This window comes from Budorcas taxicolor, chromosome 2 (genome assembly GCF_023091745.1).
Source record: "Budorcas taxicolor isolate Tak-1 chromosome 2, Takin1.1, whole genome shotgun sequence".
NCBI lineage: Eukaryota > Metazoa > Chordata > Mammalia > Artiodactyla > Bovidae > Budorcas > Budorcas taxicolor.
Window position 1 is genome coordinate 1,525,818 of NC_068911.1, and position 26,758 is coordinate 1,552,575.

At 69.1% G+C, this 26,758-nt stretch overlaps 1 protein-coding gene across 1 annotated transcript; it reads right to left on the bottom strand.

The window, feature by feature from the left end:
* Positions 1–349: 349 nt before the first annotated feature.
* On the bottom strand, positions 350–24,809 carry INTS1 (integrator complex subunit 1). The gene is made up of 47 exons (XM_052660905.1): positions 24,490–24,809; positions 23,558–23,848; positions 21,268–21,464; positions 20,994–21,131; positions 20,582–20,741; positions 20,376–20,481; positions 20,094–20,280; positions 19,863–20,008; positions 19,447–19,588; positions 19,036–19,212; positions 18,490–18,598; positions 17,814–17,934; positions 17,399–17,476; positions 16,672–16,829; positions 16,124–16,220; positions 15,559–15,650; positions 15,365–15,425; positions 14,702–14,899; positions 14,267–14,396; positions 13,902–14,081; positions 13,559–13,708; positions 13,050–13,229; positions 12,784–12,888; positions 11,802–11,969; positions 11,555–11,666; positions 10,745–10,906; positions 9,954–10,100; positions 9,699–9,797; positions 9,345–9,469; positions 8,823–9,077; positions 8,472–8,631; positions 8,131–8,271; positions 7,810–7,984; positions 7,608–7,731; positions 6,947–7,077; positions 6,475–6,562; positions 6,159–6,385; positions 5,954–6,077; positions 4,878–5,011; positions 4,391–4,583; positions 3,798–3,925; positions 3,236–3,348; positions 2,250–2,363; positions 1,305–1,375; positions 1,001–1,092; positions 783–892; positions 350–661 (listed from the first exon to the last, which is right to left on the bottom strand). The coding sequence occupies exons 1-47, from the start codon at positions 24,545–24,547 to the stop codon at positions 546–548; spliced, it is 6,570 nt and encodes a 2,189-aa protein (XP_052516865.1). The 5' UTR covers positions 24,548–24,809; the 3' UTR covers positions 350–545.
* Positions 24,810–26,758: the final 1,949 nt, after the last annotated feature.

Sequence of the window (26,758 nt, forward strand, 5' to 3'; positions counted from 1 at the left end):
ACCCGGGCACCGTCGTCTCTCCCCACACCGCTGCCAGAAAGGAGAGCTGGTTGGAGGGCCAGGACTGTGCCCAGGTAGGGGGCCTCCTGTCTCCAGATGGACATGCCCTGTCCCCACTAGGGGCCAGCTGGCTGGGCCAGGCTCCCGGCTCCCACTCATCATCCCCAGCCCCCCCAGGTCTCTCCCCACTAGGGGCAGGCGGGCCGGGCCGGGCTCCCGGCTCCCACTCATCATCCCCAGCCCCACCAGGTCTCTCCCCACTAGGGGCAGGCGGGCCGGGCCGGGCTCCCGGCTCCCACTCATCATCCCCAGCCCCCGGGTCTCCGGAAACCACGCAGGCAGTGGGATCAAGGAATTCAACACGTTTCATTTGAACCCAACTCTGAGCCACGACCCGCAGGACATCAGCGCCCTTCCCCCCAGCTGCGCCCCCAGCACCCGCAAGCGGGACGGCCTCTGGGGTGGGCGGCCCCCACTGCTGGCTGGGGCCCTGGGTGTGGGCTCCAAGCGCTGCGTGGCCCGCCTTGGTGGTCCCGAAGCTCGGCTCACATCACGGCCTCCAAGTGCAGGATTCTCAGGGCCTCGGAGATCTGGGCACTGGTGTCCATCTGGCCATACATGCCCACCAGGAAGGCCCGGTGCAGCAACACGGCCGCGTGCTCTGCGGACACAGGAGGGCCTGTCAGCTCTGCCCCCGCACCCCAGCCACTCCCAGGAGCGGAGCCTCTGCCCGTTCTCGCTCCTGGCCGGAGGACTGAGGCCCCCAGGGGCAGCAAACTGACCTTGGCAGAGGAGGGTGTACTCGGGCAGGCTCCTCAGGGCCGTCTGCACCACCTCAAAGTCTCGGCTGCCCAGGCAGTACATGAACGTGGGCAAGAAGTCGGCTGCGGTGCTGAAAAAGCCACGAGTTCAGGGGAACTGAACTCCACCCCTGCCCTGAGCCAGGAAGGCCAAGGCCCCGAGGCCCCCCACAGCCCTGGCCCCGGGGACCCTGGCTCACCCGGGGTTGTTCTGGATGGAGCGCAGGGCCAGGCTGAAGGCCAGGCTGCGGCAGGACTCCTCGGCCGAGCTCATGAGCCGCTGCAAGCTGGTCTGTGGGAGAAGGTGTGTCAGCGGGGCCACCTCCCGGTGGGGCTCCCCCTCAGCGAGCGTGGCCGGGGACCCCACTCCCCCAGCCCCGCTCCACCTCGCTGGGCCGCCTCGTCCCGGGCTGGATGACGAGACGCCCTGCCCCCGCAGGGAGGGGGGTGGCAGTGGCTATGCCTCCCATCCCAGCATCCCTGGGGCCCGCGGCCGCTCCGCACCGAGAAGAAGCCCAGGATCTCGGGTCTCCGCCGGGACATCTCGTCCACGTCGCTCAGGACCTCCAGCAGATCTAAGTCAGGCAGAAGGCGCGTGTGACGGAGCTGTGTCCCCGCAACCCCAGCAACCTGGAGGCGGGGGGTGGAGTCTGGGGCCGGCCCGCTGCCCTCTCCACACTGGCTGGGCAGAGATCCCGGCCTGGCCGAGGCCCCAGGGTCCCGGGTGCAGCACAGCTGCTCAGAACAAGGTGGCCAAGCCTCCTGGGACCCTCCACACCGCCTCAGCGCTCACTCATGCTGGGGAGCCCCCAGCACCTCGGGACACCAAGCCTGGGGTTCTGCCACCCTCCCGACTCCACCGGGACAGCACCCCTGGTTTGGGATTGACCCGGAGGTGCACGCTCCCCCAAGACCCTCCTCCAGGTCCGCGGGGCCCGGGACCTGCGTGTGCACCAAGTCCCTGGGTATCTGTCCCTGCCCACCTCAGAGTCACGCTGCAGACACACCGCCCTGCCCTCCCCCAGGGGCCGCCGGGCTCAGCTCCCCGAAAGGGACCAGGGGCCGCCGGCCAGCTCCCTTAAAGGGACCAGGGGCCACCGGGCTCAGCTCCCCGGAAGGGACCAGGGGCCGCCGGGCTCAGCTCCCCACCAGGCCTCCCTTCCCTGGCGTCCACGGGGACTCCAGGGGGTTCCCAAAGGACACCGGCCAGCAGAGCAGCCCCAACCCCCACTCTGGTCTCCAGCTTCCTCCTCCAGGGCCCTCTCCGTGCCCCCACCCCCACTATGAGCAGAGACCCAGCCCTCCCAGCCTTCCCAGGGGCCCTGCCGTCTTCTGGATGCCCCCCAGGAGGAGGGCTGGTTTGGGACCCAGGACCGCAGGAACAGAATGGGGGCCACTGCCCACCATGGGGGCACCCCGGCCTGGAGGGCGCACACCCCCCTAACTCACCCTCGACCGTCTGGCCCCGGGACAGCCTCTTCATGTAGGGAGCCATCTCGGCTGCGGTCAGAGGGGTGAAGATGTAGACGCTGACCAGAGGCAGGGAACCGGCCGAGCTGTCGTCTGTAAGACAGGAAGCCAGTGCCTGTCACGGGCGGGGGGGACAGGATGGCCCGCCCCTGGCCGCCGTCCACAGAGGGCCTGTGCAGCCCAGACAGACTCAACGCTGCAGCCACAGAGCCCCGGCGTGGAGGGGAGGGGTGTCCCTGCTGAGCAGCGTCTGGAGTCCCAGCAGACCCCTGAAGACGTGGCCCTGCCCAGGCCGGGTACAGCACCAGCAAGCAGCAGACGCTCAGTTGGCGTGGAGACCACGAGCCTGCTGGGGGCCGCCTGGGAGACATGGGCTTCTCCCCAGAGCCTCGCACTCCCTGCTGCCCTGCACACAGCAGGTGCTCAATAAAGGTACCACCGTACACAGCACTGTGCCAGGCGTGTCGGTGGGTGCCTGAGAGTCACACTCAGCACCAATGACTGGGCAAAACCGGGGCAGGACAGCTGTGAGGGGCCAGCGTCAGGGCAGTCCCCGGGGACCGTGAAGGGCCAGGGGCAGGGCAGTCCCTGAGGCAGGACGGCCATGAGGGGCCAGCGTCAGGGCGGCTCCCGGGGGCAGGACGGCCGTGAGGGGCCAGCGTCAGGGCGGCCCCTGGGTCCTCAGCCCGCTCACGAACCCACCACTCGCTGGACACACTGCTGCAGGCGCCGGGTCGCTGCCAGGGCAGTGGGGGCCGTGGAGGAGGGGCAGGAATGTGGACGCGGCCAGGCGAGGGGACAGAGGACCGGCTGGCCCCAGAGAGCAGGTGCCGGACGTCACACGGGCCCTGGCACCACCTGGGGCTGCGTGCGCGTCACAGAGCCGGGGCCAACAACACCCCAGGGACACCCAGGGCAGTCCAGCCCGCCCCCCCCCCGCCCAGCAGAAGCCCAGCCCCACTCACCCTCACCCTCCTCGTCCAGGGCCCGGTCAGCCCCACCATCCCTGCTGGGCAGGCTGAGCCCTGCCAGGAGCGACTTAAGCATCACCAGGTCGCTGCTGTCAAGGGACAGGTCACTAGGGGGACAAGGAGGGGGGGACAAGGCTCTGCGTGAGGACTACACGCAAAGGGCAAAGGGCGACAAGACGTCCCTGAAGGCCACACGGGGGGGCGGGCAAGGTCTGCCTGAGGGCCACACGGAGGACAAGAAGGGGGCGACAAGGTCTGCCTGAGGGCCACACGGGGGCAACAAGGGGGCGACAAGGTCTGTGTGAGGGCCACACGTGGGGGGACAAGGGGGCAACAAGGTTTGCCTGAGGGCCACACGGGGGAAGGGGGGACAAGGCTGTGCCTGAGCAGCATGGGGGTAGGGGACTCAGGGGGCCGGGGAGGAGGGAGCCAGCTCAGGACGGCCTGGCGCAGACCCAGCATCCGCGGCCCGGGCGCCATGGCCTTGGGAGCTCGCAGCGCTGAGCCCCACCACGGCGGGTGCTGGCCGAGACAGCGCAGACGGGGAAGCGCTCACTGTAGTACGTTCAGGTGCTTCTGCAGGAAGGCGACGGCAGCCGCGGGGCTGCAGCTGATGTACTTGTGGGTGAACCGCAAGAACTTGCTGGCGAAGGGCACGAGGTGGCGGGAGGACTTCCTGTAGTTCTGCAAAGGGCATCGCGAGGCAGCGCTCAGAGCCGGGGCTGCCGTAGACAGAGGCCGTGTCCCCCCGTCCTGCTCGCACCCCTCCCAGAGCCTCACAGCGCAGGCTGGACACCACCAGGCGCCGCCCTCTGCTGGGTCCCTGAGGCTCAGGAGTGGCTGTGGCGCTCGCCCCACCCCCCACAGGGGCTCCCCAGGGAGGGGGCAGCTGGGGGCCTGGCCCGGCCCCTGCCCCCCTGCGGCCTGGGGCTCCGCTCTCCTGCAGGGCTCCCTGGAGCCACGTCTGCCCTCGCCCACTGGCCTCTGGGGACAGACCCCCCACTCCTGGTCAGGAGGCCCGAGCCCGCTGCAGTTGTGGGAGCGGGAGGACAAGCCGACTGGAGAGAGAATTCAGAATGGGGGGGCGGGGCCTGGCGGCGGGGGCGGAGCGGGGCGGAGCGCGGCGGGGCGCGGGGGCGGGGCACCCACCCGCAGCAGGCGCACGAAGGAGAGCAGGCAGTCCCACAGCGCCCCCTGGTGCTCGCTCTGGAACACCTGCGGCTGCAGCAGCTCCAGGACCCCCAGCACGTGCATGAAGAAGGTCAGGTGGTTCTGCTGCCGGAACTCCTGGAAGTTGAGGTGGGTGCGGCCGTGCAGGAGGGCGGCGATCATGGGCAGGTGCCTGCGGCCAAGCCAGAGCCGCCTGGTCCTGGGCGTCCCCCAGCCCCTCCCCTCAGAGATCTCATCTGCTGGGACCGAGACCACCCCGAGCCCGCAGATGCCCACTGCGAGGCTCGCGGCTGCTTGACTGACCCGCCCAGCCCCGCCCCCCAGGCTTGGCTTGTCAGCAAGCAGCCTCCGGCCCGGACCGACCCCAGGATGACCGCCGCAGAGCCCATTCTTGCAGGAACACCAGGTGTGGGGCCCGCCCCTGGCTGGGGGTGGAGAGACACCAGGCCGGACAGACAGGCAGTACCTCAGCAGCAGGAGGGGGTGGGCCACCGCCAGCTTCCGACAGGCCATGCTGGCGTCGGCCACTCGGCTCTCGGATGCCCGGGAGTCGCTGGTGTCCGCCAGGAGGGTGATGAAGCGGTGGATGAGGCCGTCCAGCTGAGAGGGGCAGGGAGTCAGGGCCAGGGCCCTCGCAGCCTTCATGCCCACCTGCCCACCTGGGCTCAGCCCCGAGGGCCTGGCACAGTCCCTGAGGACCCTCATGGTGTCCCAGAGAAACCTGCCCCCGCTGCTTTCTGGGGCTTCGGAGGATCAAGCTGGCTGTAGCCGGAGGTCGTGGCCAACCTCAGCACACAGTGTGACGTCAGCCGCTCCCCGCAGACAGACCAGAAGCCCTGAACTATCTCAGGTGAGAAAGACTGACCTCACAGGTAAAGCGTAACTTCAGGTGTGTGAGACACGGGACACACACAAAGCAAAGAAAGCACAGCTAAAGAAACGTCGCTCTCTCCTCCTCCCGAGACGCAGGGCTGGAGGCAGATCTGACTCAGAGCCCTGCCCAGGGAAGGCGGGGAGGGGGCAGGGAGACCCACCAGACCACACCCCCCGGCCCCCTGCACCGCTGAGAGGAGGGCAAGGCAGACGCTGAACACAGAGGACCCACACTAGGCAGGCGGGGGAGGCAGGCGGCCAGGGGAGGCAGGCAGCCAGGAAGGGACACGCTGTCCACACGGGCCCAGCAGAGAGGCTCTGACGTCAGCACACGCGCAGAGTCTGCGACGTGTGGGGACAGAGCAGGGAGCCGGAGCTCAGGAGACATCACACCCGCCGTGCAGCCTGCGGTTCTCAACAGGCCCCATCGTGGAACGAGGGGGACACGGGGGGACGCCCACTCTGCTCCGCTCCACACCCGGAGGACTTCCCGGAGGAGGAAGGACCCTCCAAGAGGTCAGACAGGAGAGGGTGGCAGGGTGGGCTCTGCCCTCAGACACTCATCCACACTCGCTGAGTTCGGAGAAAAAGCACTTCCCTACCTCGCGGTCTGGGTTCCTACCCCCAAGCAAAGCAGCCAGGCGCCCTGTGGAGCCCGTCAGGCCTTACCTTGCAGACACTGCTGCCGGCGGCCCCCTGGCTGTGCAGCAGGACGTCGGGCAGGGGCACCCGCAGGTCCGGCCGCTGCAGGTAGAGCTGCACCAGCAGGTCGCGGCTGCACCGGCCCAGCACGCTGCGGGAGAGCAGACGCAGTGGTCGCGTGGCCGGGGCAGCCCCCACCCCCACGCGCAGTCTGAGCCGGGCAGGCCCTCACCTGTCGCCCCACTGCTGGACGCAGCCCGTCAAGTGTGCCGTCACCTTCTTGATGCCTTCATCGCCACCGCGGCAGCAGCTCAGCAGCAGGGGCAGGCGCGCCTGGAGCAGCCCGCAGGCACCCGCGTCCCCGTCCTGGCTGCGTGCCTCCGCCTCGGCCAGGATCAGCTCCACTAGCCCCACGAGCTCCGCCGGCTGCACCCGCAGCACCAGCTCCTCCCGCCGCTTCTGCAGTCGGACGCCGTCGGATCAGCCCCGCGCGGGACGGCCGTGCCAGGGCCACCCCGCCCTCCGGGCAGGGGACACCCCAAACCTGCCTGCGGGGTGCGCTGGTCCCTGCCCTGCCAGATCCGAGGGACGTGGATGCAGGCCCAGAGGAAATCAAGGGAGGCCGAGGGGTCAAACCTGGAGGAGGCGGGGAGGCCAGACCCAGCAGGAGGCGTGACTCCGGGCGGAGGGAGGTGGATGAGACGGGCAAGACGCCCCGTCAGCTGGGACCCTGGCCGGCCGCAGAGGACGTGGGCCACCCACCCAAGCTCGTCCAGCCCTGCCCCCACCCACCCTCGCTTGCAGCCATGTGGCACAAACAGCCCTTCACCATGACTGGAGCACAGGGGGCCGGCCACCCAGAGCAGGGCCACCCGGGCCCGCCGGGTCCTGAGAGGGCCAGGGTGGTGCTGGGCCAGATCCCCCAGGCCAGGCTCCCAGAGGAGCTCTGCGCTGGGCGGCTCCACTTGGCGCCCGTGGTGACAAGGAAGGAGCCGGCCTGTCGGGTGGCGGGGGACTCACCTCTGCTCCCGGCCCCGGCCCAGCAGGACGCGGATACACTGGTGCAGGGTGGGCCAGCTGGACTGGTGTGTGAGCAGGGCCAGCAGGTAGGGCCGGAAAGACGGCACCTGGGGGCCAGGGTGGCCTTTGCCCTGGGACGGAGAAAACCTGGGTTGGCCTCCACCGGGCTGCCCAGCTCTGGTGAGTGGGGCCAGTGGACGGCAGGCAGCCCGTGGGAGGCGGCACAGGGCAGAGAGAAGCCGCCGCTTCAGGGCAGGGCCTCCCAGGCTAGTGGGTCACTCCGCAGATTAAACGTGGGCTGAACTGAACCCACCTCTCAGAGCAGGGACACACAAGCAGCGCTGTGGGCGCAGGAGTGTGACCCACACCCTCAGAAGCGCAGACCCGCCAGCACTGGGTAGGAACAAGGGCAGGGGTCACACAGCCCCTCCCCGGCCCCCACCCCTCATCAGGGGAGCTGGGCTCCACTCCCTCCAGCGCCCTTCGAGGACCTGGGCCCACAGGGACCAACCCCGCCCCTGCCCTCCCGCCTCTGTGACCAGATCTGGCCGGTCGTGGCGACTGGCTTGGCACACTCAGGACCTGTCCAGCTGATGAGACTCCAGCCTGGGGCCTGTGAGAACCAACAGGAAGAGCGTGCGCTGGGCACGGCGAGGCCCACCTTGCCCCGGGAGAAGAGCAGCCTCTGCTGAAGGTCGGGGCAGCTGCCGACCACCTCGGGGTCCAGCATCTCCAGCCAGTCGACAAGCAGCCCCGAGCAGGGCCCCAGGCGCTCGGCCTCCTGGCTGCAGGGAAGGGGGTCGGGGGTCAGACACAGCCGCCCGGGGCTGTTCCCAGGCCCGACCGCAGCTCCGCCGGCTCACCTACAGCTGTCGGCATCCTGCTTCCCTGGGACCAGGGGCTCCTCCTTCTCCGGCAGCAGCAGCGAGCTGACCACTGCCACGGGCCCCGAGGCTGGGACGGCGGATGCAGTGGAGAAGAGCGCGGCCAGCAGCTCCTCCAAGTGAGGTGACCTCGCCGCGATCAAACCCCTGAGAACTGCGGGGCAGAGGGGGCGTGCATCACACGGGCCCCGGCTCCAGGATAGACAGTCCCGCTCCCGGGGTTCTGTTCTGCTGGGGGTGCCCGGCAGAGGGACTCTGGAGCGGCAAGGGGGTCCTCAGTGGAGCCCGCGGCCCAGATACCTTTGCTGATGAGCTCGGGCTCCACGTCACACTGCTCCCCAGACTTGAGGGTGGCCACGATGGCACGCACGGTGGAGCTGACCGCTTCCGGGTCCCCGCGGAATGTCAGGGCCTCCACCAGGTGCAAGAACCCGCTCCGCACTGCAGGGGAGAGTGTGACTGGCTGGACTCCCGCCAGGGCCCCGGGAGTGATCCCTCAGTTCCCACACACACTCCCCTCCCCGAGGGGCCGGCCCTGGGCCCTGGTCCTGAAACCACTTGGCCATGCACGCCGATACCGCTGGGCCCCCCTGGGAACAGGACCCCCAACACAGCGGCAGAGCCCGGGAGCCCCGCCTTACCGCTGCTGATCCGGCGCCGCGCCGAGCACTGCGCAGTAAACAGTCTGAGCTGGGCCTGCAGGGGCCCAGCCTCCACAGAGGGGCTGTCCAGCCACTGCAGGGCCTGCACAAGCACTTTGAGGAAGAGCGACGAGAAGCCAGTGTCCTGGGGTGCGCAGCGCTGGAGATGGGTGAGGCACGGCTCAGACAGGGCCAGACCCCCAGAACCCACCCGCCGCACAGCGCCCCACCCTCCACGGCAAGGGCCCGTGTTTAGCTCCCCACAGTGATCCCAAGGACATGCGACGGGGCAAGCACGTGTGCGGGCGCAGACGGGGCGGGCGAGGCGAACGCGGCCCGCCCGCTGCCCACCTGGTACTGGCAGAGCTGGCGCATCAAGGGGCAGGCGAGGACGTGGCTGCGGTGCATGGCCAGGGCCAGGGCGCCGCCGTGCGGGGAGCTCAGCAGGGTGGCGAGAGCCTGCAGGAGGCGCACGGCCACGCCCGGCACCTCGGGGCTCCCCTGGCGGACTCGCGCCAGCTCCCGGCCCAGGGCCTGCTGCAGTGCCAGGGCGGCGGGGCGTGCACTGGAACTCTGCCACCGCGGGCCCGGGCTCAGAGGGAAGATCTGTGCAGAGAAGGGGGCCGTCAGCGGACTCTCTAATCCACCACACTCTCCAGGCGGGCGTGCGGAGGGGGCCGTGGACTGGGGACAGGGGCCCAGGGCAACAGGCCCTGGAGAGCACGTGTGGACCTGTGCACACACATGCGTGTGCAAGCGTGTCAGCCAGGAAACGGCACGTGTGCTCTGCAGCACCTGTCACTGCCCGGGGGCCCGGGCCGTGGGCCCGGGCGGAGGGTGTGGGGTTGGAGGGGTGGGGGGCGGGGGCCCTACCTGCAGGAGCAGACCAGCCAGGTCGTCCTCCGGGCCCAGCACCCGCACCCGTGTCACAGCCCGGGTCCCACCCTGGCCCGGCGGCTGCTCTGGGCTGCTTTTGGGTTTTGGCGCCTCCGTGCTGTCTGCAAAGAGGGAGAGGCGGTGTCAGTGAGAAGCCCTCCCACCTGCTTCACTGGGGCCCTGCCAACCGAGGCCAGGCTCGCCCGGGGCCCACCGCCCACAGAGGAGCAGCTCACGGGCCCTCCTGAGAGCTCTCGCCCAGTACCCCAGCCTCGCCAGGGCTCCCGAGGCCCACGAGGTTCAGAGCCCGCTAGCGGGTGGGGGACGCAGGGCAGCGGCCGTGCACGGTACCTCGCCGGGCAGGCAGGGAGGCTGTGAGCAGGGAGTGGAAGGTCTGGCCTCCGGACGCGCCGCGCTCGTGCTGGACCTCCACCAGGTGCGCCATGTAGTCTGCGGGGACACCGCGGGTGACCGGACGGCCAAGGCGGGGGCTCCTCCCCACCGCGCCCGCAGAGCCCCGCGCATCCCCGGAGCCGCAAGCAGCGTCTGAGGCGGCCATCCGCCCAGAGGCCCTGCCCGGGGCGCTCGGCGCGGCCCGGCGCTCACTCTTGTCCATGATGTTCTGCTCCAGGGTCTGGGGGTCATGGGCCACGGCCTGGTCCAGGTACTGCAGCAGCTTGCTCATGCTGGACACGGGGATGCCGAAGGACTGCACGAACAGCAGCAGCTGCTGCGGCTCCAGGTCCTGCAGGGCTGCGGGCAGCTCCCCTCAGCGGCCGGACGACAGCCCCAGGGGCAGCCACTGGGTCCCCCGGCCCCGCCCCGTGTCAGGCTCGCCCAGGTGTCCCGGTTCCCAAACCAACTCGCCCCCGACCTGCCCGGCCTCCCCAGCTGTCGGGCACTTTTCTCCCTCACTGCAAGCTGCCCCAGCCCACCCCACAGTCCAGACCACCTGCCTCCCTCCCTCCTCCAGCACCCCATTCTCTCTGGGGCCTTGTAAGGCCAAAAGAGCTTGAAGACAGGGTCAGCTTCCTGAAGGATCTAGACATGAGCCGAATAACGGACGCCCCAGAACCTGCCAGAGGCCCCCGAGCTGCTCTCTCTCCTTGGCAATGGCCTGCAGTGAAAGGCGAGGCCTGGCTCCCCCTGGGCCATACCAGCGTCCCCCACCCCAGGCTGTCCCTCCCACCCCGGCAGTACCGGCATCCACCTCCCTGGGCTATCCCCCCAGGCAGTACCAGCATCCCCCTCCCCGGGCCATCCCCCTGCCGGCAGTACCAGTGTCCCCCTCCCTGGGCTGTCCCCCCTCCCCGGGCAGTACCGGTGTCCCCGTCCCTGGGCTGTCCCCCTCCCTGGGCCGTCCCCCTCCCCAGGCTGTCCCCCGCCCCGGGCAGTACCGGCGTCCACCAGCCGCGGGACCTCTGAGCGGATCATACGCAGTTTCAGCCAGTCAGGCAGCAGCAGCGCCTCCTCCGATGTGTCCACCAAGAAGGCCGTGGGTAGCGGCTTCTTCTCCGGGAACCAGATGTCCAGCAGCGCCTGGAACTCGCTGTCACCACCTTCAGGAGAGATGCTGCGGTCAGCACCGCGGCCACTCTGGGACCTCAGGCTGAAGGCTGGAGTAGGCTTATCCAACCTTCACAATCACCGTGTTCTCCCCTCTCAGTCAAGGAAATCGAAGTGCAGGGAGCCAGCCAGGCCCCCAGAAGCTGGGTGAGGCCCAGACCAGCATGTGCGCCGGGCTCCGTGGGCTTGGCCAAACCAGCTCCTTCCCGCCCTTGTCTCCACAAAGTCCTGGGCAGCCAGCAGGCCAGACCGGCCTAAGGCTGCCTCCCTGGACACATGACGCACAGTCACCGACTCCATCAGCCTCACAGGAGGGACGGAGAGGCTGCCAGCCCGGGAGGTCTCAGGCGGCCAGAGAATCGGCCAGCTCTGCACACAGCCCCTGGCCAGCAGGTCAAGGGCCAGGCCCAGGCCTGTGGCAGGGACCCGCGGCCCCTCGGTGGGCAGCCCTGTGCACACGTCCACCTCCAGAAACCCAGCAGGAAGGGCAGGCCCAGGTGTCTGGAGTACCCATGTGCACCTCAGGACGAAGGGACAGCGCCTGCCCCGGAGAACTCCTGCCACGGAGAGGTTCACGTGCTCCCCAGGAGGGGCGTCTGCCTCCCCGCGGGACCCGGCCCCAGCACCCGCAGCCTGCTCACCGCGGGGCGGGCCCAGAGTCAGGAGGATGACCATGGCGTGGACCACCAGGATGTGCATGGTGGCCGTCTCCCCGCTGCTCCAGCGCAGAAAGACCTGGTCCTGCGACTCTGACTGGAGAAAGAAGGCGGCATGAGAGGCCGAGGCAGGGTGCGCGGCTGCCGGGCTGGGAGGGGCCTGGCGCGGCCGGGCGGGGGCGGCCAGGTGGGGCGGGGCGGGGCGCGGGCCGGGCGAGGCCCACCCCCTTACCCAGCTGTAGACCTCCTCGCCCTCCTTGCTCTTGCGCATGCGCTGCACGTAGCGGGAGAAGATGGACAGCAGGGCCGCCAGCACCACGTCCGACTCAGCGCTGCAGGAGCGCTTGGAGAAGAGGTGGGACATGATGGTGGAGCGCTCCACGATGAGCCGGGCCACGTCCTGGGGGACCAGGCGGCAGGGGGCGGGGTCAGCAGCTAGGGCTCTCCTCCCGTCACGCCCGGCCAACGGCCCATCCCCGTCCAAGGCCACCCGACGCCGCACCCCATTAGGCAGACACCCCAACACCGGCCAGGATGCCAACGACAGACGAGGCCCCATGTGCAGCCCCCTCAGACGCACGGGCTGTGAACTGGAGAGGGCTGGCCCCGCGGAGAGGAGAGAGTGACAGGAACACAGGCGTCTCAGGACCCTCAGGGAAAAGCCGCCTGCCCACAGCCAGACAGGCATCTACTTGCAATCGGCAGCAGTGACGCAGGGCAGGCTGGCCCCTAGACCAGACTCAGAAGGCAGAGGCCGCTGGCCCCTCGGCAAGAACACAGGCTTGGACAGAATCCCACTGCCCACCAACCTCAGTCCTCAGCCAATCCAACTCCCTCCCTCCACAGGTACTGGGGGCCTTCAGGACCCCTGCGCTGCCAGCCGACAAGCTCACAGAAGAGCAAGGTCAGGAGAAAGACAGCCACGAAGGAGCAAGCCGCGGGAGAACACAGGCCCGTGCCCGGCTCACGGGGCCCCTCAGGAGCAGGGTGCGCGTCCTGGCCCCTGCGCGTCCCAGGCTGGCCCAGAGCCACAGAGGTAAGCAGGGCTGGGTGACCACAGACACACGGGTGCTCCTGCCCTTGACTCCTGCTCTGGACAGAAGGTCCCTGGCAAGGAGCTCGGCACTCGGGGCCCAGAGCCAAGTGTGGCCGAGCCGCCTGCCTGCTCTTGACCCGACTGGCTCACAAGCTTCCCCCCCATCCCCGCCCCTCACCAGGGCCAGGTCGCTGTGCTGGCCTTGCTCCTCCACGGGCGTGTGCTGGGACAGATAGACCAGGTAGGCGCTGATGGTCTGCGGGTCGGTCTCCATGTGGATGGCCTGCGGAGGGGGCCCGTGTGAGCAGCAGGGAGGGCCCCCGGCCCCTCCACCCCGCCCCTCCCGTCGTGGCCGGCCCCGCCCCTCGCCCTCCCGCCCCGCCCCCGCCAGGCCCGGCCCCGCCCCTTCAGTGCCCCTCCCCTCGCCTCCGCCCCCACCCGCACCTGCTGCAGCGCCAGCGCGGTGGTGTTCCTCACGCTCTCGAACAGCGGCAGCCGGGGCAGGTCGCGCAGCAGCCACTGGTAGCCCTGCAGCGCGTCCGCGTCGCCCGAGTCCTCCTCCAGGGGCGGCTCCTTCTCCTCCCCGTCCCGCAGGCTGCCCTCGGAGAGCACCAGGGACAGGCCCTGCAAGCAGACACGCGGGCTCGGGGGCGGCCGGCTTCCTCCAGCCAGCAGAGACGCCGCGCGCTCAGAGCTGCCAGGACAGAGGGCCGGCTGCCCGGGAATCCAGCGCCAGCGCCTCGGGGGGGTGGCAGGACGGACGCGGGGCCGCCCCAGGACACTTCCGGTCACCCAGAGCGGGAAGGGCGCGGGTGGGACAGGACCCAGTGTCTGCACGTTACTACCGTGCCCTTTTCCCTGACAGTCTCTTCCAGTGAAGCCCCGGTGAGAAAGACAGTCGTTTTAACACAAGAGACAACCGTGCCCGGGGCGCGGAGGGCCCAGCCCCTCACCTTCATGGCCAGCGCCCTGGCGGCCACCTGCGAGGAGCCCAGCCGCCGCAGGAAGTAGTCCAGCACCTCACACGTCGTCTGCTCGTCTGCCTTGGGGCCCAGCAGCAGGTCCTGCAGGCGGCCCAGCAGCTGCTTCTGCTTCTGCTGCCTCTGTGGGGATGGAGGTCGGGGGTCAGGAGACGGGGTCAGGGCGGGCGTGTGGGGCCTGGGATGGGCATATGGGGCTCCGGGGGTCAGGGTGGGCATGTGAGGGTGGCGGGCTCAGGGCGGGCACATGGGCCCCGGGTGTCTGGGGTCAGGAGACGGGGTCAGGGCTGGCGTGTGGGCCCGGGCGCACGCTGACCTGCCGCTTCCTGGCCCTCCGCTCCCGGCTCTCGCCCTCATCCTCCTCCCCGCCCGAGGCGGGCTCGGCGGCGGCGTCGTGCAGCAGGAACTCACACAGGCACTGCACAGGCAGCACGTCCAGGGAGCCCTCGCTGGACTGCACCAGGTCGGCCAGCCAGGGCATGGACTGCGAGGAGGCCTGGGCGGGCAGCAGGCACACGGCTCTCACTAGTCAGCCTGGCTGCCCTCCTCCCCCCCGCAACTGCCCACGAGGCAGCCCCCTGCACCCAGGAGCCGTTGCTGAGGGGCCCGGTCTCCAGGCACGCCCTCCAGCCCACAGTCTCATCTAATGCCAGAGCCCCCCGCAGCCTCAGGGGTACTCACCTGCCTCTGGATGATGTTGAGGAGGAAGTCGGGGTTCCGGCTGCGACACAGCAGGTGCCCAAGGCGCAGGGACTGGTTGAGGCCTTTCACCTGGTCCAGGATGTGAGGCGGAGGCCTCCGGGGTGGCCCTCTGAGAGTGCCAGTCGACACGCATGTGTCAAAGTGGCAAGTGCAATGCCCCCAGCTAAGAGTAAGCAGGGGGCGCACCTGCCTGCCTCCCACCTGCAGCCCGTCCTCCCACAGGCCCATGGCTCCTCCCCTCTCAGCCTGGCCTTGGGGGCTCTTGGCTTCACACACAGTGTGGCCTGACCTCCCATTAGACCCCAACCTACCCCTCAGGCCTGGCCACGCCCCACGCCCCGCCTGGCCCTGCCGCACACCCCCGCCCTCGCCCGGCCATGCCGCCACGCCCCACCCGGCCCAGGCCGCACGCACTGGGGCTCGAGGCTGGTGAGCTGGGACAGCAGCAGGCTGCTGCTCTCCGTGATGGTCTGCCGGGTGGAGGCTGCGGCCAGGTGCCCCTCAAACGCCAGGATCTCCTGCTTCTCCCGCTGAGAGACCTGCAGCTCCCGGTTGATCATCTCGGTGCGGCTCTCCTCGTCCGTCAGGGTACACGGTGGGTACGAGTAGTTGCTGGGACCAGGAAACAGGAACCTGTCGCCGTACCGCCCCCAGGTAGCGCTCAAGGGTAGGGGTCAGAGCCCATGGCGACGCCCCCGGCCCAGGACCGGATGGAGACGTCAGACCGTGCAAGGCGTCCCGGGGCCATCGGCAACACGGCCACAGTCAGACCTCAGTGAGGGAGTGGATGTCCCTCAGGGCCCACAGGTGGCCACCCTCTCCTTCCACACAACTGCGCGCTGGTGCCTCCAGAGCTGGCCGACAGGCATCAGGGCCCCGGACCCAGAGCGGCATGTGTGCGGGAGGGCCGTGCAAGACCCCTGCCGCTGGGCCAGGCGGTCCGGCACAGGCACCCAGGCCGACTCCCACTTCAGAGACAACAGGCACCCTGTGGGGGCCTGAGGGCCGGGGCCCCCGAAACACGCCCAAGTGTAGCCGAGCCCCGCGCCCCAGCCCCGCGTGCGGTGAGCGGCTCACTTGGTCATCGCCATCTCCATCAGCATCTTCAGCGTGGGGTACTCTTCCCAGGCGGCCAGGCCTAGGGCACAAGGCGACAGGTGGCGCGGGCCCGGCCCCCAGCCAGGCTCCGCCCCCTGGCCCGACAAGTGGGACGTCCCGGAGAGGCGAGGCCCAGAGGCTCAGGTGGCCGGGGCGGGGCAAGGGGCGCTCACCGATGTTCTCCGGGTTGAACGCAGCAACCACCAGCAGGAGGGGCCACGCCTTCCAGTAGAGAGTAGAGATGGCGAGGTTCGGGGGCTGGTACCTGGAAGCAAGGTGGTCACTGCTCAGCCTCGGCACCAGCAGTCCGAGAGGCGGACGGGTCGGGGCCCGGGCAGCAACGGCACATGCGTCCTGAGAGGGGCCACCCTGCCGCAACATCTCAGACGCGAGACGTCCAGAAACGTCGAAGCTACAGGATGCATGGGAAACGGCCGCGTGTGCTTGAGGGGAAGGAGAGGGGAGCACCAGCGGATGGGGAGAGGCTTCTTAGAGGGACGACGCTGTCAGTCACACAGACGACGGCTGCGGAGCCCTGCGGGTGCGCTGAGACCACCCTGTCACAACCGCCAACGAGTGACGCACAGGGCAAACGAGGACTGCACCGCCGTCAGTGCTGAGGAAACGGCGTGAACACCCTGTCGCCTGGGAGCCAGACACGGCTGCTGGCTCACACACAGGAACTAGGCAGCAGAGGGGTGCGGGCGGAGGAGAACACGGGGCAGCCGGGGGCCTCACCCTGGCGGGAGCTGGATGTTCTCGGGGTGGTGGTAGGTGCACAGGTTCAGGACGGCGTCGATCAGCTGCACTCGCTCCACCTTCAGCACGTCCACGTCTGGAATGCGGGAGCCACAGGCAGGTCCCTCGGTGGGCGTCCCACCCAGACTTGGGCCGCGGGCATCCGGAAGCAAGGACGTGGGGCAGGTGGGGCAGGGATGATGCAGGCACGGGACGCGCTACCCCAGGAGCCCCAGGGCGCCAGGGTGCGCAGCGCCCGAGGGTGCAGCACGGCCGGGCTCACAGACGGGCAAGGACGCGCCAACACCCGTGGGTGCAGCGGCCACGCCAGGGAAGGCAGGGGGACGGCGAGCCCCCAACACTGCAGGTCAGCCCAGGCCCACCAGCAGCGAGACGCGTGCTCTAGAAGGGGACAGCTCCACGTCAGGCCCCCCCACGGCCCTTCAGAGAGGCGGGACACAGACACTCCTGCCGGGTTCAACCATGCAGAGAACACACGGAGGCCCAGGAGGTCGCGGGGATGGGAGCCGGCAGCGGGAGGCCCTCACCGTCTGCCTGCACGGCTGCAGCCCGCTTCACCAGGTGGTCGGCCAGCTCCATGGCGTCGGCAGGGCCCAGCGGGAGCTCCCGAGAGAGCCCAATGACCAGAATGCGCATCAGCGTGTCCTCCAGGATGGGCACCTCCGAGCAGAGGCGGAGGAAGAAGCTGCGGGCAGAGGGGCAGAGGCGGGCTCGTGGGAGCCCACCCCAGGCCCGCAGGGCCCGCCCACCCCCAGGGCAGGGGAAGCCCCAGCTCCAGTCTGGTCTGGGCACAGAGGGAGCATTGCCCACCCTCCTCGAGGTCACTTGTGCCTGATGCCCATGTGGACAGGGCCCTGCAGCCCTGCGGAGGGCTCTGAGTGGGAGCCCGGCCTCAGGGGCCCACAGGCCAGCTCGCCCCGAAGCCATGCCCCCAGACGGGGAGGGCTCCAGCGGGTGTGAGGGGAGCACGCTGACCCCGCGGTGGGGCCCAAAGAGGCAAGACGGGAGCGATCTGTCGGAAGCTTGGGGAGGGTGACCTGGCTCGGGGACCAGTGAGGGCAGAGAGGACACGTGTGTGTGCTGCCTGGACTCGAGGGGTGGGGGTGGGGCCGGGGCCCCGCCCAGCCGAGCACCCGGGAAGGTGCAGGGGCCTGCAGTCGGTGCATCTGGGGAAAGGGCGGTGCAGGGTGTGGGCGCAGGGACGGCGACCCCTGGGACGCCCACGGCCCCGCCCCCGCCAGCTGGCCTGCTCACTTGCGGTCACTCTCCGGCGGCCAGTTGTCCCATTTGTAGTAGGTTTCGGGCTGCTCCGTGAAGAGAACCTTGTGGAGGCTGAAGGGCGGGAGGGCCATCAAGCTGGGGTCCTGGGGCCCCCACCCCATCAGCCCCCATGGGCGGGGAGGCCTTGCACAGAGGGATGGCTGGGCTCCTGGCTCTGCAGTGAGGCCGGGGAGGCTGGCAGGAGATGGGCCCCTCCCAACAGGGGGCTCCCCACCCCACCAGATAGGACCCCGCCTCCCCGAGGCCCTGCTGGAAGCTCGGACACCACGAGGTGCTGGCTGCTGCCCACTGGCCCCTCTGGTCTCAGAGAGCCTGGCTCCAGCCAGTGGCCTGTCACCCGCAAGCCCCGGGAGCGTGGCCGGCCGGGGCGGGGCAGAGCCAGCCGCACCAGTGCACGTAGTCCTTGGGGGCGAGCTTGCTGATGGAGGGCACGACGGTGTGCAGCCACCAAACAGCATCGCGCTGGATCGCGGCGATCTGGTTCTGGAAGGAGCGCAGCACCTCGAGGTCTGGGGAGGAGGAGACGGTTATGGCGCCTGGGTGGCACAAGCATCCTGAGACCTCAAAGGGGAGGGGCCGAGATGGGGCGGGGCCGAGACAGGGCGGGGTCGAGACGGCTGGAGCAAGGCTCAGCGAACAGGTACCTGACTGTCCTCCAGGGTTGAGGACACCTCAGGGAACTGAAATCCTGAAATCCCAAGTGTCCTTCCAGCCAATCGCTTAAAGGGCCTTGCAGCCAATCCTTTCCAGGGTCAGTAATGACCCAGAGCAGGCTGACCCAGACACTGCTGCCCTGGCCCCCACCCTATCCCCAGCCCAAAGGCACCAGGACCCGCACAAGCAAACCAGCAGAGGGCGACCCCAGGCTGGGAGCGGTTGCTCTCCGCCCGGACAGAGTAGGAAACCAGCAGTTTCAAAAGCTCCTGGGACTCCAGGAGCCGAGCTGCAGCTGCGACCCTCCCGCCCCAGGCCCACACTCAGAGCAGAGCCCCCTTCTCCCACCCAAGGCCGCCTCCCCACCGTGAGAGCCCCCCGCAGCAGGCAGCCCGCCCCCTGCTCCTCACTCTTCTTCTCTCCTTTGTCCCAGGCGATGCCAGCCTCCTTCACCTGGGCGGTGATGCCGAGCATCATGGACACGGCCAGCACGTCCGTGACGTGCACCACGAAGCGCTCCTGCACGACAGAGCAGCCCCGCCCAGCCCAGCTCAGCTCAGCGGGTCCACGTCCCTGTCTCCCCTCTGACCGCCCCCCACCACGGCCAGCTGGGCAGCAGGAGGCTAGGGACCCAGAACCGGCCACAGCAAGGACAGGTCAGGCGACAGGGGGAGGTTCAGCCCACAGAGCTGGACTGAGCTACCCTGCAGAGAACAGGACCCCCACGGGCTGTCTGCTGACCAGCTCACGTGGCACTCCAAATCCGCCACCCTCGGCCCCAAGTCCTATTCTCCAGAGGCCCTTCCCGCCTCCCCAATCCCCCCAAAATCCACCCTGAATAGACCCCCGGCCCTGGGGGTGCCGTCGCTCTGTGCACACCAGACAGCGGCCGCGGGGGCCGGCGGCGGCGGCGGGGGCGGGGCCGGGGCCGGCGGCGGGGGCGGGGCGCCGCGCACCTTGAGCTCCATGTCCAGGTACTGCGGCTCCTTGCGCTCCTGCATGAGCCCGAGGCAGAAGGCCTGGAAGTTGATCTCGTGCTTCGTCTGCTTGATGATTTCGCGCAGCAGCGCCCGCGAGGCCCGCAGGTAGTCGTCCTTGTTAGTCAGCAGGTCCTGGAACACCATGGCCAGGAACTGGGGAGAGAGCGTGCGGGAGCTGCAGGCCGCCTGCCCCAGGCCACGCGGCCCCCGCAGCTCTCATCCTCGTGGGCCAACAGGAGGCCTGCCCAGAGTGCCCGCGACCGACACCCCGGGACTGGCCCCAACGGCCGCTGCTGCGCAGCCAGAGCCTCCTCACAGCGCTCTGCACCAGCAGGTCCACACCCTCTCCTCCAGCCAGGCTCTGGGGCAGGGGCCCCGGGGCCCCACCTTGGGCGCCAGCTCGGAGCTGTGCTGCAGCACGGTGTACAGGATCTGCATGTTGTTGGGGTTCCGCGCGTTGGAGAGCTCGTTGAAGACCACGAACTTGATCGTGGTGCCCAGGTTGTCCTTGTGCGCGTTCAGCAGCTCCCTGGGCACGGCCAAGCAGAGGGAGCTCCAGCGGCTGCCGCCTGCGACCCCGCCGCCCGCCCCCCACGCCCCCGCCGGCCCCGCGCCCCCCACGCGCCCGTGCCCCTGCCGCCCGCGACCCCGCCGCCCGCCCCCCCACACCCCCGCCGGCCCCGCGCCCCCGCCCCTGCCGCCCGACCCCGGTGGCCCTGCACCACCCACCCCCACCCCCGCGGCCCCGCACCCCCCACACCCCTGCGCCCCCCACACCCCTGCCCCGGCGGCCCCGCGCGTACCTGAGGCAGAGCATGTAGTGGTTGAGCAGGACCTTGGGCTTGAGGCGGATCTTGATCAGGTGGGAGATGACGTCCATGTCCTCAGCGCCATGCGTGCAGCAGTTCATGCACACGGACATAAGCAGGTCCTGGGCGGGCCGTGTCAGCTGCGGGCGCGGGGGCGGGGAGACGCCGTCAGCCCCGCGGGCTCGGGCGCGGAAGGGCCCCGCGTGCGCGCGCCCCGCGCCTCACCTTCGGGTTCTGCAGCCACATCTCGAGCTTTTGCACCGTCATCAGCCGCACCTCCTTGTAGCCGCAGGTGGAGGTGAGCAGCCGCAGGAGGTTCCGCGAGACGCTGTCGATGGGCTGCCGCCGGTTGAGCTGGTCGCGCAGCATGTCCAGGACGTACTCCTCCACGCTCTCCGCCAGCTCCTCGTACCTAGGCCAGAGGGGGGACGGCAGCAGGCAGGAAGGCAGGCAGGTGGGGGTGCTCTCCTGGGGCCATGCAGGCGGGGGGGCGTGTGGCACACCTACCTGGGCATGAGCTGGCCCTCCTGCTCGGGGCTGAGCTTCTCCTCGGCGATCAGGAGCTCCGTCTGGCTGTCCTCCTCCTCCGTGAGGGACGGGTGTGGGCTGCTTCCTGCAGAAGGAGCGTCTAGTGGACACCGGCTCCCCCCGGCGCCGCATGCCCAGGCCGCTCCCACAGGGAACCCCAGCCCAGCTGCCGCAGGGGCTCTCACCAGCACTGAGGTCCCCTCCACCACGCCCCGCCTCCCCCTGCAGGAGTACACTCTTGGGGGGCATCTTGGTGTTGAAGGCCGTCTGGATGTTGTCCACGAAGGTCCTGCAGTGTGGGCTGTCCACCCAGATCCGCTCCCCCAGGGAGTCTTCGATGTATACCTGTGAGGACGGAGCCCGAACGTCAGCCTGCCCTCTACTGCGACCCCCTGCGTGTGGGCAGGAGCAAGCTGGGAGCCTCCCCCAGGCCCCGGCTGCCCCTTCACAGCCAGCAGCTCGGGAGAGGAGATGCCCTGGGTTGCCACACGCAGCCCTCAGATGCCTTTACCCCCTGGTGGTCCAGCAGTCCCCCCGCCCCGACCGCAGCCCCCTGCCCCCTTCACCGAGAGCGCTTGCCCGGGAGGAGCCGCTCACCTTGACGAAGATTTCGGGCCAGTTCTCGTCCTCCTCGTACGCGGCCATGAGGAGGTTGCACGCCAGCACGGACACCAGGCTGTTCCCCTTGGCCTTGAAGCTGATGGAGGCATCCCGCCGCAGGAGGCTGCACAGGGCCTGCGGGAGACCGCACGGTGGCGGGGAGGCCCGTCCAGCGCCACCCGCCCCCTCCCTGATCCCCGGAACGGAGCAGGGTGGCGGCCCTCACCTCGCCTTCCCCGCTCCCTGGCACGGAGGGGGCGGCGGCCCTCACCTCGATGACGCCCTCCGTGGCGAAGATGTTGGGCTTCATCTTGGCCAGGTACATGAGGCTGAGGTACAGGACGCTGTCCGGCTTGGCCCGCGTCACCTTCAGCTGCTTCACGGCCCCGCACAGCACGCCCTCCAGCCGGTCATCGTTGCCCTCCAGCTCGGCCGCCTCGATCTCGTCCAGCAGCACCGTGGGTGGGACTGCCGGGGGGACAGCCCGGTCAGGCGGGCAGCCCCGAGCAAGACTGCGCCACGGGGCCCCCAGGCCAGGGGCTGCCGAGGGCGGCCTCCAGGGACCTGACTGAGAGCCTGGGGTGGAGCCGCAACCGCAGGTCCCCAGGGAAGCAGGGGCGCAGCCGGGCTGTGCAGTGAGGGGTCGCCGACCCCCAGGAGTGACCAGCCCCAGGAGGGGCCATGCGGGAGCCCACCGGGCACTGCCAGAGCCCTCTCGCTGCACCCACACGGCTACTCAAGGGTGACCTGGCCTAGGAACACCTCTTTTGCTACAAATTGGTCCTTTTTCCTAAGCTTCCAAGCGAGCTGGCCAGGCGCCACCTGTGGCCTCCTCCTCCACCGTGGCCTCCCCGCATCTCTGAGAGAGTCCGCCGGGGGCTCCGACTCTCCCCCCACACAGCTGCCCTGCGCTCTCTCCCTCCTGCTACCTGCTTGGGCATCCTGGCCCCCACCTTCCTTCTCTGACGGGACCAGAGCCCCCCTCCACGCTCCCCACCTCTGGGGGCCCCTGGGCCAGGCTCGGCTCCCCCCGTGTCTGATCTGTGCCGCACATGTGACAGTTTGGGTCCACCTACTCTCTCACTCCCACTGTGATTTCTTCTCTGACTCAGAGATTTTTTTAGGACTGTGTTTTTAGATACCCAAGTGATGGCCACGCAACAGATTTCTGACTCAAATGCATGGAGGACAGGGGTGGACCGACACTCCCCGAGTGATTTCCACGTGCCAGGGAGAAAGACAGACAGACAGGACAGAGGGGTGGCGCTCAGAAGGTCCTGGCCGTGGAGACACTCCAAGTGCCAGATGCCTGAACTTGGCCTCTTCTGCTTTGCTAAATGCGTTTCATTTGTGACATGCCTTTCGTAACCATGCTCCATGTAACCAAAGCCACCTCATCTGGGACTTGTGCGACGGTAAAACCGAAGCACGGCCAGTGAGGAGAGAGCTGTGGCCTGAGTTGGGACTCTGCCCCTCAAGTGCTCCCAGCGCTGACCTGGCCCAGCTGCCGGGGAGGGACCCCGAGACGGAGATCCGAGGCAGCCACCACTCAGCGCAGCCCAAGGCCAGCCTCCGCCCTGGTCTCACCGCTGCCCAGCGCAGCCCCGGCCCTGCCCCAAGCACGGGCCCCTCCACCAGCACGAAGGCTGCCACGCCACGGCTTCTCACTGCCAGTCGAATCCCAGCCAGCCTGTCAGGCTCTGTTTCCTGCCACAGTCCCCGACGGGCCTCCTCTCTCCCCGCTTCCCTGATGGGCCTTCCCCTCCCCGGCTGTCTCGTGATCACCTGTACACTTTAACACTCGGGACTGGTGTGATGTTAAACAGACCCAACCTCCAGAAAAACAGGGGCGTGTCAGGTGCAGAACTAACAGCTTCTGTGGGTAAGCTTTAGGCCTGTCTCTAATGCTATCACGAGACCTCATCAGCTAAGAAAGAGAAAGCAAGCAGGTAAACTCTGCATTGTTAGGAACTGGGAAGAGGGATGAGGCAGCACGAACCACCTCATCCTGGGTGGACAGGGTCCTCACGAGACGCACAGCCCCCAAGGACAGCGCCTGTCTGTCTGCACTGCCCTGGACTTCCTGTGCTCAGAGAAGACTGTCACAGAGGCGGCCTCAGAAAATACGCCAGACCAGCAAGGGAACAAAAGTGAGCCTGTTCCCCAAGGACCGGAGCAGGCAGCCCTCCAGGAGGGCATCAGGCTCACGCCGGCTCCAGCCCTGGAGCAGAGCCAACAGAAATCCGTACGAGGCTTTCCAATGCAGGAGCCCCCTGCACGGCTCTCTGCTCCCCAGAGAGGGCCACGGAGCCGCGCACTCAGCAGCGGCCCCGGATCGATGTGGGCCACCTTGCCCTGAGTGCCAAGCACCTCTCATCACTGTCAGTCTGAAGCAGAGGTGCGGTCCTATGAGATGCTCTGGAAAACAAACTCACAGCTGACTCCTGTCCTCCATTCTCCAGAGCCTCCAGTGCTGAGCCTGGAAGTAGCCTTTCTGAACCCTGGTGCTGGGACGAGGCAGGGGCTGTGCTTTCTGGGAGATGTCCAGAGGCTGTCTTTACCTTCAATCGGGACCACGGATGGCTCTTTAATGGAGGGAGAGATGGCACGCTTCTCTGCAACCGCAGCCTCAGCCAGGCGTCCCAGGGCACTCAGCGGGGGCGTGGAGGAGAGTTTGGGGCGCTTGGTGAGCCCCGGCAATGCCGAGGCACCCGCCAATGCAGCCGCAGCATCGCGCTTCCGCTCCGAGGGCAGGCCGGAAGCGGCAGGCTTCAGCAGGGTGGAGGCTGTTTTCGACTCAGTGGTCTGACCCTTTGAGCCCAGAGCAATGAAGTCTCCCGGCGGAGGGTGACCTGCAGAGGGACACGCACCTTCACAAGGCAGCTAGGTGGAAAGGGAGTCCGAGAACGCCAACCTCCCACGATTTCCATAGGGATTCAACTCCGGTTGGGGCAGGCCAAAAAACAAGACACCCAGCAAGTCCACAGCAGTGCTGGGACTGGCCAGTGAGCAACAACGGACAGTCACACGGCGCTGAGTACAGACCAGGCCGTTTCCAGCCGATCAGCATCCGTTCCCTCCACCCTCAACAAGTTCCTGAAACAGGTATCATTAACCTCACTTTACAGGTTGAGTACCACCAGGCACAGAGAGGTTAGGTAAAGCGCCCAGGCCACTCAGCTAGGAGCGGAGCGCGGGTTGGAGGCCAGTCTGGCTCCAGCCCGCTGTCAGCCCCTGCTTGTACCGCCCCCTCCTCCCGCCAGGCACTCCTGGGCTGCTTGCTGTCCGCGGCCTCGGATGCACAGACCAACGAGACGGCCTGGGTCGAGGAGGCGGTGGCAGCGGTCCCAAACCCCCGTCCCGGGACTCCCAGGGCCCCCGGGACCAAGGACTGCTGTCCGAGACAACATTCCTAGGAACCGCGTTCGGCTCGGAGAAACAAAGCCGCGACCCGGAGGCGCTGCGCCGCGTGCCGCGGGGAGAGGCCGCGCACCCGAAGGCTTGGCCGCAGCGCTGGGCCTGCGGACAGTGGTGGGCTTGGCCCGGTTCATCCTGCCCCCGAGCCCTCGCCGCTCCGCGCTGCCGACGCCGCGCTGGGGCGAAGAGCGGCGCTAGTCAGCAGCCCGCCGCTCGCCCATTCATTCCAATCTGGGACTGCGGCCCGGGGCGAACGCTCCGCCCCGCCGCGGGCAGCAGCTCCTGAAGCGGCCGCGCGACCCCGCCTTTGCGCCTTGGATCCCGGGAGGCTCTGTCTCTCCGGCGGAGGCGGCCCAGTCCCTTCCCGTGAGATCGGCAGGAGCCTATGGCAGTGGCGCCCGGGCGCCGCCGCGGCCGCCCGGAACCGGAAGTCGCCCTTCCAGCCCGACTTCCGGAGCACCCGGCAGCGGGGCGGCGCGGCGGCGCGGCGGGAAGGCGCGCGGGGCCGCGGTGCTTGCAGCGCCCTCTGGCGGCGGGAGGCCGGTGCAGCCCCGTCGGTGAGGCGGCCTCTGCCGCCCGCCCCCGCCGCTGCGGCTGCCCTCACGGGGCGTCGAGCCCAAGGACCGCGGCTCGGAAGGCGGGCCCCGGGCGCTCCCCGCACGTGCCCCCCCACCTGCGGGCCGGAGGGCCGGTTGCGGGGTCCCCTGGGGGCGTCCAGGAGGGAGCCCGGCCGCCGGGAGGGCCCGCTCCGTGCTGAGGACGCGGTCGCCGGCCACGCGCGAGTGCGGCCCCACGCAGGCCCTCGCGCGCTCGTCCTCCCGCGGCCTCCACGCCGCCGCGCCGCCCAGCCGGGACCGAGCCCCGCGTGGGGGCCAGGCCCCGCCCCCGGGACGGCAGAGCCGGGGGGCCCCCGCGAAGGGCGAGGCGACCGTGGGCAGGACGCGGCGCGCTCGCCGCCGCGCGCGTCGGCGAGGCGGCATCGCTGACGGCGGGACGGGGCCGGCGCGGGGGAACGGGGTCTATTCCGTGACTGCCGCGGCGCGGGCGGCGCTGAGCTCTGAGGGGCGCAGAGGGCTGGGCTCGGCTGAAAACCTGCGGACGGGGGTCAGCGAAGGCGCCCCGGACCAGCTGCCGGCGGCTGTCAGAGCCGGGGCCTGCCCGCCGAGCCCCGGACCGGCCTTCCCCCCGAGGATGGTGCTCGGAGAAAGGGCTGCGTCCTGGAGACACCCCTGCCGGGGAACGGGGCCGGGCCCGGGGCCGGCGCCGGCGGCACGGTCGGTCCTCTTGGCAGCCCCGACGCTGCCGGACGCCGCGCACCCGGAGGCGGCGTCCCGGGACGCTCGTCAGCTAGCAGCCCTGCTGGTCTCGGTCACGTCTCTGTGAGGGTGTTTGTGCACAGGTGGTTTCTCGTTTGGCTTTTTAAAGTGAGTATACTTGTTTTTGTCTGCGCTGGGTCTCCGTTGCAGTGTGGGCCTCCCTCCAGCTGCGGCGAGTGGGGGCTCCCTACGGTTTTGGGGTGCGAGCGGCTCACTTCAGCGGCTTCTTTTGTCCCAGAGCACCGGCTCCTGAGCGCAGGGGCTTCAGAAATGGTGGTGCAGACGCTTGGTCGCTCCACGGGATGTGGGGTCTTCCCGGACCAGGGACCGAGCCTGTGTCCCCAGCATTGGCACGCGGATTCTTATCCACCACGCTGCCAGGGACCCCCCTGAGCAGGGATGTTGTGTGGGTCTCACAGCCCAGCCCCAGCCCGAGAGGGGCCTTCCCTGACCCCACCAGTCCCGCCCCCGCCACCACCCCCCCCCACCAGGTGGTCTGCTGCCCACCTGGGGTAAGGGGGGGCCGAGGTCACGCTTCCCTCTGCTGTGACAGCATCAGTTGCAGTTGGGGTGCTGAGGTTCTAAGCCAAGGGTCCAAAGGCTCCCAGGGGCGTCTGCGGGAAGGACTGCTCTCCTCAACACCAGAGAGGCTGACCTTGAGCACCCCCGGATGGTGCCAGGCAAGCTCCGGAAGGTGCCAGGAAGCCAGCACCTCCAGGTGCAGGGAGCGGGGCCCAGAGGGCCAAAGGCTCAGCAGAGGCTGCAGGGAGGGCTGGACTCTGCTTTGCCTCCCTGGAGCTGGTCTGCCCAGAGGAATAACGGATGGTGAAGAATGAAGGGTGGAGCAAGGGAGGGACACTCAGTGAGGAGAGAGGTGCCCGCCTCCCGAGAGGGGAGACAGGCGGGGAGGCCGGGCTGGAGGGGCGCTGGGGTGGGTGCACAGCCAGGGGTGCATCTGGGCATACAGGTCAAGACACTCCCCCTCTGATGGGGTTGGAGGTGGGAGGGGGGCTCAAGAGGAGGGGACAT